This window comes from Rhopalosiphum padi, chromosome 2, assembly GCF_020882245.1.
Source record: "Rhopalosiphum padi isolate XX-2018 chromosome 2, ASM2088224v1, whole genome shotgun sequence".
In the NCBI taxonomy this organism is placed as follows: Eukaryota; Metazoa; Arthropoda; class Insecta; order Hemiptera; family Aphididae; genus Rhopalosiphum; species Rhopalosiphum padi.
The window spans coordinates 75,154,570-75,169,427 of NC_083598.1; the positions used below are offsets into that span (position 1 = coordinate 75,154,570).

At 28.3% G+C, this 14,858-nt stretch overlaps 1 protein-coding gene across 10 annotated transcripts in view; it reads left to right on the forward strand.

The window, feature by feature from the left end:
- The window catches only part of LOC132919374 (RNA-binding protein Musashi homolog Rbp6), a 376,780-nt gene extending 361,922 nt beyond the window's left edge, over positions 1–14,858 (forward strand). For 5 of the 10 annotated variants that reach the window (XM_060980942.1, XM_060980944.1, XM_060980945.1 and 2 more), the window contains 3 exons: positions 2,889–3,146; positions 8,864–8,936; positions 9,070–14,858. In XM_060980942.1, coding sequence (XP_060836925.1) covers positions 2,889–3,146; positions 8,864–8,936; positions 9,070–9,106 — 368 coding nt within the window. In that variant the 3' untranslated portion in view covers positions 9,107–14,858. Of the gene's footprint in view, positions 1–2,888; positions 3,147–8,863; positions 8,942–9,069 lie in introns of all 10 variants that reach the window. The other 5 variants (XM_060980946.1, XM_060980949.1, XM_060980952.1 and 2 more) reach the window with 3 other exon arrangements.

Below are 14,858 nucleotides of genomic sequence, written 5' to 3' on the forward strand. Positions count from 1 at the left end.
ACTTTTTTTTTGCATTTTTCATATGTAATCAGTTCATTTTTGCGTCTACATCCTACAATAACACTAAGATAAAATTAAAATACATAATCACGATAATATATACAATATACCGATTACACGTAATATGATTATTTTATATCTGACAATGCTAATTGCATTTGATACAGTTATTAATATATATATATAACCTTGTATACCACACCACATACCTGTATATTACAATAAAAACAGTAAATAATAATAATAATAATAATAACAATAATAGTAATTAAAATGCTACTTATTTTCGTATTTAACAGTTTGAGACGTCTATAAGTTTAGTTCGGTACATATTTATATAAAACGTTTATTCATTTTCATCACAAACAATTACATATCATAATATGATGTAGACAACCATACAGTTTACAGCTACCCCGTCGACATTTGACGTAAGCATTAAATTGTAATTTTTATAATGTCATTGCCTCGGTAGAAACGTCGTGCCAGACACGGTTAATGAATAAAACAAACGGAATGTTATCTTTTGTTTTTTTTCACAATACCCTACGCTTGATAGTCATACTTTTAGTCGATAACTCGCAGCGGCCACAGTGTCGTATCAGAGAGAAATGTAATCTTTTTTGTGACGAACTTACTATTTGTTTTTTTTTACATTATGCAACGGTCGATAGAGGATATTATAATGACGGGTATGGAAAATGTTTCGGTAATGGAAAAAAAAAAAGAACTGTAACTAATCAGTTTTTTTTTTTAATAACGCTATATAATATAATTTATTTTTGCTTGGCTTATCAATGGCGGTTTGCTGTTTTTCACCTATTTTCTTTCCTTATTTTCTAAATTTTTATATTACATAATGTAATATAATACACAAATCTTCCCATCGGCATACGGTGATGAGTGCTTGTGTAGTTGTGTGTGTGCGTGATATTCAGACGTGGTACCATGCTATATTCTAATATATTATTTAGTATATTGTATGTACCTACTATAATATTATACTATTATAGTATAAAATAAGGTGTCTGAAATCGGATCACTTGCTCGAATGTGCGCCGTAAATGTTTATAAGATAATATTATGCAACTGAACAATAATAACGATAATAATACACAACTACACGTCTTAAACATCTGTAGGTACTATATACTAATATATTTTAATTTGTTTTTTTATTAATTTTTCTAATATTATATAACTTTTTATAGAGCAACACATTTTTCAGGCTCAGGCTCACTTTAACAATAAATATTTAAGTTATAAATCAAATATTTAAATTTTGATCAGACAAATACACACAAACACACACACACACACACACACACACACACACACATATACATACACATACACGTATAAGACGGCTGTCGTAATAATTGTCGACATTACCGTACCTGTATAAAATACTTACTTACATATAATATGAATTACACTAATAAGTTTACTCGTAGTTCAATTTTCCCACAGTTATGACGTGCTTCAAAGGCACTCATTTTTTTCTAAGTCGCAAAATTAACAACAAAATTGTGTACTGCCTGTTAAATGGATCATTCTGTACATGTGTATATAATGTATTATATTACAGTACGTGATTTAAATGAAAAATCATACGCTATATACGCGCTGCATATGTAAATTATTACATTACATGCGTATAATATTGATGTATGTTGAAAAAATGCGGAAAAAGTATTTTAACTCAAGTTGCAATATATTACGAAGAACAATATTCAGAATACAGGTTTTAAAATTAATCGGCCGAAAAAAAATTGTAAGCTTCTATCTTACTTTGTCACCATGGTGGATTTTAAATTTTCTAAACAATCGCATAATATACGAATATTATGCTTGTTTGTGGTGTGTTTTAAAGATTCAAGTATAATAATTGAAAACACCTCTGCTTAAATCGAGACTGTTGACTTAATGAATCTGAAATCCAAAGTTGTTATTTTCCATCCAGATAGCGTGCGGTCTAACAGTCAATCAGTAGCACTATATTCAATTTTTGTGCGATGTGGCAATTATTATTTTCTCCACGAAATTGTATCTCCCTACCTCGGTAAAATATCCCTAGTGAAAATTTACTCTTCGGTCACTAGTGAAATTTTACCGTGGCTTACATATAAAAATAAATATTAGCTCGTGATTTTTTAACAAACCAAAATTTGACCAAAGAGTAAATATTCACTTTAATGATATTTTACCAGTGGGCGGGGCTTACAACATCACCAAATGACACCGGTGCTGAATGAATGATTTTTCAATTGTACACGTCGTAAATATTATATTATTATATATTACACTGCTGCAGTATATGGATCGTATGTATAATATATTATTATATTGTACAGTATATATTATATGTCACGTGATTTGATCGGAAAATCGATGTAAATGTTATGATAATACTCGTATTATTCTCTAACCGCCGGAGTGATCGTTATTTTAACGCCATCGTATACTTGATATATGCGTAAAAAAAAAAGTCAAATTTTTAAAATTACACAGACTCTCTCGCGTTTTGCCCGTCGTCCATGATGCGTCATAATAACATGACATTCCGATCGAATCGCGTGTTTTAATAACATAACGTTTTTATTTATATAATTATATACATAAAAAACGTATGTCGGTATATAATATATGATATTGTTATAATGATAACATATTGTGTATAGTAGTTACAGTGTCGTCGTATCTCGTACTTAGCGTGTCGAGATATTTATATTATATTATATTATTCTATCGCTGTCGTTGTTGTTGTTATTATTATTATTATCATTATATATTATCATAATAAACACTGAACTTATTATAATGCCTTACTATAACTATGAATTGTTGTATTATGTTTATCAAATGACCATACGTGTGTATTTTTCAAGTGATGAGCAATTACCACCATCAGGCAGCCGCGGTCGCCGCCCAAGGTTTCGGGCCACCAGCGTCGCCGCACACCGGCGGCCCCGGCAACCCGCGGGCCGCCGCATTCCCGCCGGCCACGTCGCCCGGCCCCGGCGCCCCGTCCACCATGGACATGTACAGCTCGAACCCGGCCGATTACGTGCAAGCAGCGTCACCGCAACCGTCCGCGTTCCCCGCGATCGCCGTCTCACGTGCGCCCATTAATTACAATCCTGTAGGTATATAGTCCGATTTGCGTAAGGGTTTGTAACGATATAAAATTTACTTTTTTTTTTCTGTTTATTTATTTATTATTATTATTTTTTTTTTTACATTTCTCTCTTACTATTGACACAACACGACAACTACTGTACTTACCGGCCCATGTATACTATTATCGTGTGTGTGTGCGTACAAAGAGTCGGACTGCGCTTTCGCCCACCCCTAACTTGCGGCACAAGCGTAAATCAAATCGACTACGATACGTATAATTTATTCGTCGGCGAATAAAGCGCCGCGGATTTCAGGGATTCCGTGTGATAAAAAAATATATTAATGCGTCAATTCTACCGATCGCTTACTTATTCGCCCGTCACTATTTGAACACCTAATAAACCGTATGTAATTCATTACTTTTAATGTGTCTTCCACTCCAATGATACCCTTTACAAGACGTATATTATTATGTATCTATTTTTCATTATTTGACTACGACGACACACACGAAATATATCTCTCTTTCCCTAAGCGCAGTCTATCTTTTTATATGTTCATATATTACTGATATTACTTACAAAGTACGATCGTATTTTTTTTTTTTTTTTTTTATATCGTATCGACCAAAACGACAAACTAACACATAAAAACACACACACACACACATACACACACACACGCTCAATCGCACACATTTGCCTATATATTGTATATTTTTACGACGTACACTGTGTAGCTGCTGCCGTGTGACCGCCGACGGGAATAGGTGTCTCGTGAAAACGCCCGCAAACGGACTGCTGCAATAATTGTTGTTGTTGTTGTTGTTGTTGTTGTTGTTTTTGTTATTGTTATTATTATTATTATCTTAAGTGTGTGACGCTCTATACATTATAGGTACCCCGCACGATTCGCACTTTCCTCAGGCACATTTCCCGCACGCATTTGACTACCGTATTATTGTGTGTGATTATTTTTTAAATATAATAATTAAAATATGTTATTAAATAGGTAATAATATATTATATAAAAATCATGTATAATATTATCGTTTAAGCTAAGACGGAGTGGTCCGCTGTATTTTATAGTTTTCTCGATAGATTAGATTTTAGGTATACGTATATGGTTTAAACCTAATCTAACACTGCGGGAAAATCTCTGTGGACAACTATCTCGGGTACTCTTGTATGCACTCCGACAGACGACACGTTTTTATGCTTTTTTTATCGTTGGTTTTTACAGTTTTTAATTAAGTTTTTTTTTGCTTTGCTTATCTTGTCGTCCAGATCGCATTTAAAACACAATATCGCATTGTTAGTTTTGTCTAAACCATTTTTAAATTTTAATAAATATGAGATTGTTGGTACCACTCAAGCGCCATATCCACCTTTCGACAATGATTATACGTACGTATAGTAACAATATGTTTAGGACAAAGATATAATACTTTATACGACAGCATAGAGTTTGTTAAATAAAATAAAATTCTATACACATGATATTTTTGTTAATTTAAGCAATATAAAAACTATCGACTATTAATATAATAATAATAATAATAATATAATCTACTACTGGATGCTGAAAATATAATATAAAGTATACTACCCGGTTTGGTGGCTGTGTATTGATTTTGACCTTATATAATGAACGGATCAAGTCAACTCAACTCCTCAAATTGAAAATAACGTAATATTAATTTACTTATACAAAAATTTGAAATATTACGCTCTATCTCGTACCAACCACTTCAAAACCCAGCCTAGCCGAATCCCTCCATATTCTGCGGCAATACGCGCTTTCTCATACCCACCACATACATATATATATATATAATAAATGCCCAACTAAGGTCTCTACTTCACTTAACCCCTTCATACTTGTAGTAAATACGTCAGGAAGTATACGTTGATCATGTGTGAGCGCTTGTGTTATATTTAGTCGTGTCGGATTCCACGCGCGCGATACATTATTCAACTTCCATCATCACCGCCCTCGGTCGACGCGATAATTAATCACTTCACTGGGGGGTCGAGTAGTATGCCTAGTCTCCTCAGATACTCCTAGCTCGCTTCCCTTCCCCCGGGATTCCGAAATATTATAAATTAAAACACTGCTAGTAACGTATGTTATCGTCGTCGTCGTTATGGCGTCTGCTCACCTGCAAACTTTCCGACGTATTTCGAATCGCGTCTCTGTGACAAACTATTATAACTATTCACTCAAATTATATACATGATACACCTGCATACTACTATTCACGTTTGAGTTAATAAAACTCCCTAAATACACATATCCATTAACACTTATATTATATTATATAAAAATACATCCTTTGAAGCGATACCGACCGATACAATATGCTAAATATACAATATATTATTACCATATAGTATTATTATGTCATGTCCCTTTTCGAATTCCTGTGGTTAGCTCGTACATGTATAATAATAATAATGATAAAAATGATAATCATAATAATATACATTTGGTTTACCTATAAATTTTATTTTTTTCAATTCTTGTTACATTTTTATATTTAACAATAAATATTCTATACAATATTTAAAAAAATAATATTTCAATGACATGTCGTGTACGGTAAAAAAAAAAATACTATAAGCATTATTTATATATATCACAAGACTCGAATATCATCCTTTTTTTTTACCATTATATATACTTTAATAATAATATGTGCGCACTCGTTGTGTCACGTGCAGCTCACCTATTTATAGCGTATCAATTCTGGAACTCTTGCCCGGACATTACTGAAGTCTGCTCTCAAAAACTTTACTTTTTAAACGAAAAACAATAAGAGAAAAACTATAACTTATTATTATTTTCATGTAGACTATAGAGAGTCGCTGATGTTGCGATGTTGCTGGTCCGCAATGATAACGCGTTAATAATTAAAAAAATATAAGCGATAGCCAAAACCATATTTCTCTTAATTAATTTATTCTATATAGTATTTAATAACGGATTCTCAGTTAGTACTGCCAAGCTTTGTTTTAGTACAAAATAATTTAAAAATATATTTTATAATTACGTGTTTTAACACAGAAAATAAACTTGTAAAACTCGTGGTGTTATAATATGTATAACTAATTCCTTACTGTATTATTATATAGTAAAATAATATTCGGTTTTAGCAACATTTATAATAATATAATTTCTATTTATCAATTTGTATAAACATATAGTTTATAATAAATGTATTTTTTTTTATTAAGTATTTTTTGGACATCAATATTACACACGATACGACTAACTGTCTACCTACATAAAATACCTTCCAAGCGATCATTTTATTGTAATTCAATACATACATGAATCAAAAAAAAAAATAAATAACTTATTATTAGAAAATTAGAAAATACGTCAGAACTTTGATTTGCATTTATAATATACGAACACATCAAATTGAATAAATTTTTTTTTTTTTTTTACTGTTAAGAAAAATATAAATGAATAAATCATATATTATTATATTTGTCTACTCACAAACAAATCGTTTTCTTGACACAAAGCTACAGTCACCAGCCTCCCCCTTCGCATATCTTCACTTCAAACACTATTAAGTCATCATTATTATATTTTACACGAATTTCGAATGAGTGTGTATACTGAATATTCGTATCCCTATTAAAAATGCGAAGTCGAAGATTTCCATTTAAATTAAATCTCGATGTACTAAATATTTCGTTTTTCCTTAAATATCACGTATGAAACTATATTATTTTGAATTCATAATATTATAGAAATGAAACTGGCATGCATCTAGACCAGTGACAATATTTTACAGTATAAATGAATATTTTTTTTTTTGCATGAGGTGACAAACATATACCCCCGCCATAACCCAAAAGCATACCCGATAAAAACAAAAAAAAAACGTTTATATAATGAATTAATGAAGTAATTAATTTTAATTATAATTAGTTCAACGTTGAAATGACGTTTCTAATAATAAATAACAACTCGTCAATAGATTCAATTCATCGAGAATAATAGTGCCAGCTACTTCACTATATACTCATGTAGCAAAATTGCCTATACATTGCGCCGACCAACAAATTTAAATATAATACTATTATTATTTATTACTATAATACAAATATCGATATTAACTTTACTATATTATTGTTTAATGAAAAAAGAAACCATTCACCACTATAGTGCGTTTTAGACAGGACCATTGATGGATTTTCCTATCGTTTTTTTTTTTTTTTTTTAATTAATTAATTATATTGTTATACAAAACAATTTATTACAAACTACTATATAGTACATTAATTGTAGATGGAAAAACAAATTTATTACTAAAAAAAATTAATGCAAATATTGGTATAAAGATTCAAAAATTTAATCTTTCAATAAATGAATATGTATTAATTGAAAACTATTCAATATACGTTTAAGGTAAGGTTATGCGCGCCTCATTTGACTAACTACCCTCAAAGCCGTCACTGATCTAGACATTCACTGCAGGGAATATTAGTATACCGTATATTATTATAACATCTCATGGTTTAATATTTTATAAACTTTCATAGAACCTTCGATAACACATTAAATTATTTTCAAGAGAAATTTCTGCGTTGAAGACGCGTAATTCAAATCAGATCGCATTACAAAATCGTTATTAATTATTATTTAACGCACGACTGGCAGTGACGAATGTGTGTATTATATACATATTACTCTAATCTGATGAAGCATGACAATGAAATATCCCTCAAACCGGAAAATAATCTGCCTTGATTTGAATCACAAATAAATGTTCTCTTATTTCGACAATTTATTCTAATTTTTAAACACTGTCTGTTAAACTATTTCTTCTTTAAGCCTTCGTTGTCGTCGTCCTCGTCCACGAATAATCCTGAGAGCATGAAATAATATAGAAAAGTATTTTAATTAAATAATTAAAGATCGAAATAATATAAGACAAGTATGTTTGGATTTTTATAATTTTTTTCTACATTTGAGATAAATATAATGTATTTTAGGTTAGGTGCTGTCAATCCAAACATATGAAGTTATTATATATCAGACTGATATTCACATGCATTTTGTATTTATTCTATTATATATCTCTTAATATACAAAACTTTCGAATAACTTTTAGTATCTAAAATGACGTATAATATACTACTATTATGCAATATAAATACATAAGCTCGATTGAAAACAGGCTCTATTTATACGGCTATGCCGCTTAGTAACTAAATTTTTTTAAACGTTTTAACTTGTGGCGCATGAATGGTACGAAATTAATTAACCCAAAATATTTTTAATTACCTATTCTCTACACAACGCAAATGTGACCGATTTGTCTAGACTTCGTGTTCGAATGAAGGTTGTGTTAAGGATTATAATTATCTTATTATCTTAAAATATTAAACGACACATTTTGTTGAAATTATTATCATCATTACGTGATCTATATCACAGCATGTTTAAAATACCCACACATATTCAGAAATTTAATACATATAAATATATAATAAGTTGTAATGTCAAAACATACCACGGAAATTTCAAGTAACATCGTGTTGTCGATCGGTTGTGTTTATTTGTTTGGCTTTTATTATCAACAACACGACACATATGCATATACAAACACACATTGCACACACACAAACACACACACACAAACGAATACATCTCTATTTTTTTCATTATTATAATTATTATTATTTATTTAATTTTTACTGACCAGTATCTTTTTTTTTTTCAGGGGCCTTTGATTCCGGCCGCTTTTACCAATGGGTACCACTGAACAACGCTAGAGTCAATAAATTTCTTCCATCGTAAGGTCATTGTTGTTCATTCATAAAAATCTCACCGTCCAATCATTGTTTTTTTATTTATTAAAAATAAATCATAATAATTTATTTGTATTGATTATTTGTTTGACGTTTTGTTTTTATTATTTTATTACAGGTTGACCGATATTAGTCGCCCCTATGCGTGTGATTGACTCAATAACTCACAACTATCACCAGAGATATATATATAAACGTCTCACTCACTCTCACTTACACCAAAGGTTTTCTTTCTCAATAATGCTATTAATAATAATCGTTTCTATATATTATATAATAATTATAATGATTAAAAATTTAAAAAAAAAACATGTTTTATTATATTAATAATGTTTATATTATGATAACAAATAAAAAAAAATAATATATAAGATAATTACATTAAAGAAAAAAAATTATTATATTCGTTTTTTTTTTTCTAGGGTTTTTATTATTATATAAATGAAATTACCCAAAATATGTAAATTTAATAATATTACTTTAATACTTATATTATATAATAATAATAACTATACCTAAACTAATTATAATCTCTGAACGATAAATCAAACCAGGAAATCAGAAAAAAAATTGTCGCGTGTTGCTCATTATAATTATAAGGGCGCAGCCGTATAATAATTGTAGAATAGAAAACAATCAAGACCATCTATTAAGATCTCATAGTGAATTACACACACAATATAAAGGTAGTAGTAATAATGAAGAAAACTGTTATAATATCAACTGCTGTCGAATCGACAAATATTTCGCGATACCGTAACAATATAACTCATAACAATAATGCGTATAATAATATTATGTACCTATGGTATGAACTACGATAGGTATATAATTAATATTATTAAAATCAAATTTTCTTTATCGAGGTGATTTTATTACTTCGATCAAATGCTATGTCTACTTCCTAGGTCAAATGCGCTTCGACACTGGACGATTCGGCGTCCTACTATTAACCTCCATATACAAAATACCTGATCGATTCATTGATCGCGACTCGTGACGACATTCGATGTCTTGTTATTATTATTACCTAATCACATTTTTATTACCACGGAAACTGGTTCAAAACTACATTTATTATACATCTTCATTTTTCTCGTCCTATGCTATGAAAAAAATGACAATTAAAAATACGCGTCATAAAATAGAAAACATTTTAAAACGTAAAAGTTTATCGATCGAGCACACTACTAAACGATATAAATTGTTTATAAGTTTAATTTTTAGGTTGATTATATTAATAATATAATAATTATTATTTACGTATTTATTGTTTATTTACTATAATAATACATAATGGAAAATTATAATTACTTATCGAACCGACGGGTAAATGTTTTATTATTATAATGGTTATAATTATAATAATCACACGATGACGGACACTCGTCATGAGTGTAATTTTTTTTTTGGTTTTTTATAACTATAATATTATAATGGGCCACAATAATATTTTTAATTCACCTCTCCCTCAAATAAAATACCACCACCGCCTCCACCATCAATACCTCCACTTTCACCGCCACTAATTTGATGTGTGAATTATTTACGGTTTTATTTTTTTTTTCGTTTTTGCTATTTCATATTTATTTATTTACGGTGATAATCAAATTTTTGTTTTATAAATATAATTATTATTATTTCGTTTTTTTTTTTTTTGACGAACAATTATTATGATAAACCAATAGACTATATTATATTATAATTATTATTATCATTATTATTATTATTATTATTATTATTATTATAATATGTTTGTTACGTATTTTTAAAATTATTCTTTGTCATTGATTTTTTTTTTCGTTTTTTCGTTTTCTTTTTTTTAATTTGTTATCAAAATATTGAATTAAATATAATTGTTGTTATAATATTATTGTTATTACGGTTTTAAAACGTATCTTTAAATTAATAATAATATAATTCGTCAATAGTTTAATTTAACATTACATATACATATTATAATTTTTCTTTTCTTCTTTTAACTTATCTTAAATATGACCAAGTGTATTTTGTTTGTTTTTTTTTTTTGGATTTCCCCACTTTCCCAAATCCCCACCCTACCCCGTTCGAATAAATATAAAATGTATTGTATTATAATATTATACAACACAATGTATTTATAATATTTATGAATAATTACAATTATAATAGCTATATATAATAATATAAACGTTCTGTTTCTTTAAGCATATAACACCAATCAATCACATAGTCCATACAATAATATAATGTGTTGTCATCTGTACCGTGATTTGTTATATATATATATATATATATATATATATGCACTCATATATTTAATATTTTAGTATTGACCGTGTTCAAACGACTGTCTATTTATGAGTACATTTTACCTATAATATATAAAATACAACATTTACGGCGTGAATAAAAAAAATGATTATCCGCATCATTTTCGCGAAGTTTAGTTTTATGAAAAATCTGCTTCGTTCGTTATTGTCTTGCGACCGTTTTTGTGCGTGAACAGCTGAAGTTATCTCACAAAAATAGTTTCCAAAAATCTATCTTACGAAGGCCGATCATACATGTTCGTGCAGATAAATACGCATCTATATCGTGTCATATTTTCTTAAACTACTTCAATGTTCCCACCACTACTAACACTACTCTCGTACGCATACACGCAAGAGCTATATTTTTTTCTAAGATTTGTCACTCTTAAAATAATATAACTAAATTATCAGACGCTCACCGCCGAGCATTATCTTAATCCTCCTCCTTTTCCTACTATTTCATTATGTGACGTCGTGCCCTGATCGTGTATCAACAAACAACAACAACAACAACAATAATAAAAAGGAGAAGAAGATCAATAACATTTGATCTTTTATCATAGACTATTTTATGATCTAAACATTTTATAATTAATTTTATGAATAGTTTGTAAATAGGAAGGCCACTACTTCACGCGCCGAAATCTCAAACGCCACATCGGGTGTTTTCATTATCCATAATTCGCGGTCAGGCACGTTACTAGACGATATTTTTTTGGATGACATCGTCTTTTCACATTCATTAAGTATAAAAGTATAATACCAGTGATCGAAATAAAGTACATGTTATTCCACATAATTCTGTTCACATATTTCAATCCTCTAAAAAAATTTCATTAAAAAATTAATCTGCCCTTACAATCAATTTCATAAATGTGTTTTATATTTCGTACTCGGGTGACTAACCCGAGTATATATTTATTTTATATTTAATGCAAATGATTAAAAATCAAAACTTAAAGTTATATTGTTGATATTAGATTACATTATTTGAAATACACGTTATACACGTAGGTGGCTCGTTTTAATATACTTTATTGTACCTATTGCAGACAAATCATGATTTTATTCATCATTAAATACATACATTTCACGACGGCTTGGCTGTATTATAATAAAATTCTAGTTATATTCCACGAAGTGACTTGCACATCCGTCAATACACCTATCCAACTATCGGAAATGATTATGGCGTTGTTTGTTTTTATTTATTTTCATAGATTTGATGAATTTTCCATAAACTTTTTATTTTCATCGACGTTTTCCATTAATGTTATTGCAGTAATTGCGTGAAATTATTTTTATAATGCTTTCCGATTCCCGATGAAACTGTTTAGTAAAATATTATGTTAGACATTTTTTTGTGCTAGGGTATGTTTATTTTTTCAACATTTTTGAATATCATGATTTTGCAATTATTTAAAAAATGGCTCGTTTTCACGAAAAGATTCCGGACCCTAGCTTTAGACTAAAAACAAACATAAGTCCCGCTATTTAATATAATATACTGGCGGCTATAATACAAAATGTGATGTAGTTGTTTGAGTTAGTCGTGAAATCTGTGGATTATTATTGAAGAGTTTAATTATAATTTGTAGTAGGTACGCAATTTATATGGTTTTCCATTTAAAAAAGTACACCAGCAATATAATAATATTTTTCTTTACATAATATCAATATACTTAACAATGCTACTTCATCAAATCACATCTTCAAAACATTCCTACATTAAATTCAGACTTTTCTATTTAATATTTAAACTACGATAAACGAAATCGAAAAGCGTTTATATTATTTTGAAATAAATATGATCATTGGTATACAAAAATAAAATGAATACCCCGATAAAATAAAATGAAAAAGCTTTTTTGTAAATAGAGTAAAAATGCTTTACGAATAAAATAATAAACTTATAATAACATTATTAATAAAAATATGTACTTATATTACTAACGATAAATTATATTTGAATAATATTGTGTACATATTTTCGTATCTAATTAATTTATATTAAATCTACAATCTACAATAAATTGTAGAAACATTTTTAAATATTTATATATATATATATTATATATAAATCATTATTATTTATTACCTATTACATTTGTCACTATGACTAAATAAAATATAATATAATATAATATAGCTATAAATAATAAATTTAAATAATAATTTTTAAATATATATTAGGTATATTATTAGATTATAACCTATTTTAGGCACACTCACACACGCGCGTGTTTGTAGCATTGTGGTTCATTATAAAAAACAAATCGCTCTTGTATTGCTCTATTATAATATAATATACGATTGCTTTTAAAATATTAATTTATACACTGTTGAGTGATTTCATTTATAATTATAACGATTTTTCTTTTTTTATTTTTAACATGTGATATTCATTATTAACATTACGTAAGACTAATAAAATATGTATAAAAAAAAAAATTCGCTATACCTATGTATTGAACCCGTTATGAAATGTATTCTCATTTTTTTTTTTTTTTTCGGTTACTGGGCCCCCGTAAAGGAAAATACAACAATAATTGATTCAAACGTTTGTATGTTATTTTAATAGGTAAATATTTCTAGACACATACTAATTATAATTTATAGCCATATTAATAGTATTCCTTACTTTTTAGGAACTATATCGTAGAATTTTCATGAAATTAACTTTATACAGTATTGTATAGTCAAGTTATTATTTTCCCTTTTATTTGAAAATATTAAGTTATATATACACGATGCGTTTGATATAATTTAATATTATAATATTTACAAAAGGATAAAAGAAGCTCAATTTTTTTTTAACACTAACGATATTTTATATTTTGTCTTGAAACTTTAAACTACCTATATACCTACGTTTGCATCGTACATTCTATCCCATTCCCTCTAACCAAACCCTCTCCCTCCTCTCTCTCTATATATATATATGTATATTGTATGCATACATTTAGAAGTAAATAAGTAAGTCGCACACCTATGCCATACGGTATAATATACATGTTATATCCGATTTCGACCCAATAATGATATATATAATATGTGAAACTTGATAATAATATTGACGAGATTTTTATACAATCTTTGTCTAGTAACAATGGCAATTCAATACCATATCAATGCTAAACATCTGAAACTAATGTTTAGCAATTTATTATGGCAATAATTAGCGTATAGTAGTATACACGATTTTTTTTTATATAATATATATATATATATGTATAATTATATACATTTTATATATACATAATATTATAAACTTATGGTACCAATAAATAAATGAATAAATATGTAATATTATACTATGTTATGCCGCAATAAAACGCTGTGATTCTGATGTGAAATCCGGTACTAATGTGTGCGCGCGCAAGTGCGATTTTCAAGTTTTTTTTTAAATATATTATCGAACACTGGTAAATTAAAAACAATATAAGATTTATATTATTAACACGTTTATGACTGTTGTAAAAAATGTACTTATTTTTTTTTTTTAATCCATAAACGTTTTAAACTTATTATTATACATCAAAACGATTTATAGAACTATACATATAACTATACGTATTTAATAATAAATTATTACTTTAAATCTGTAACTAAA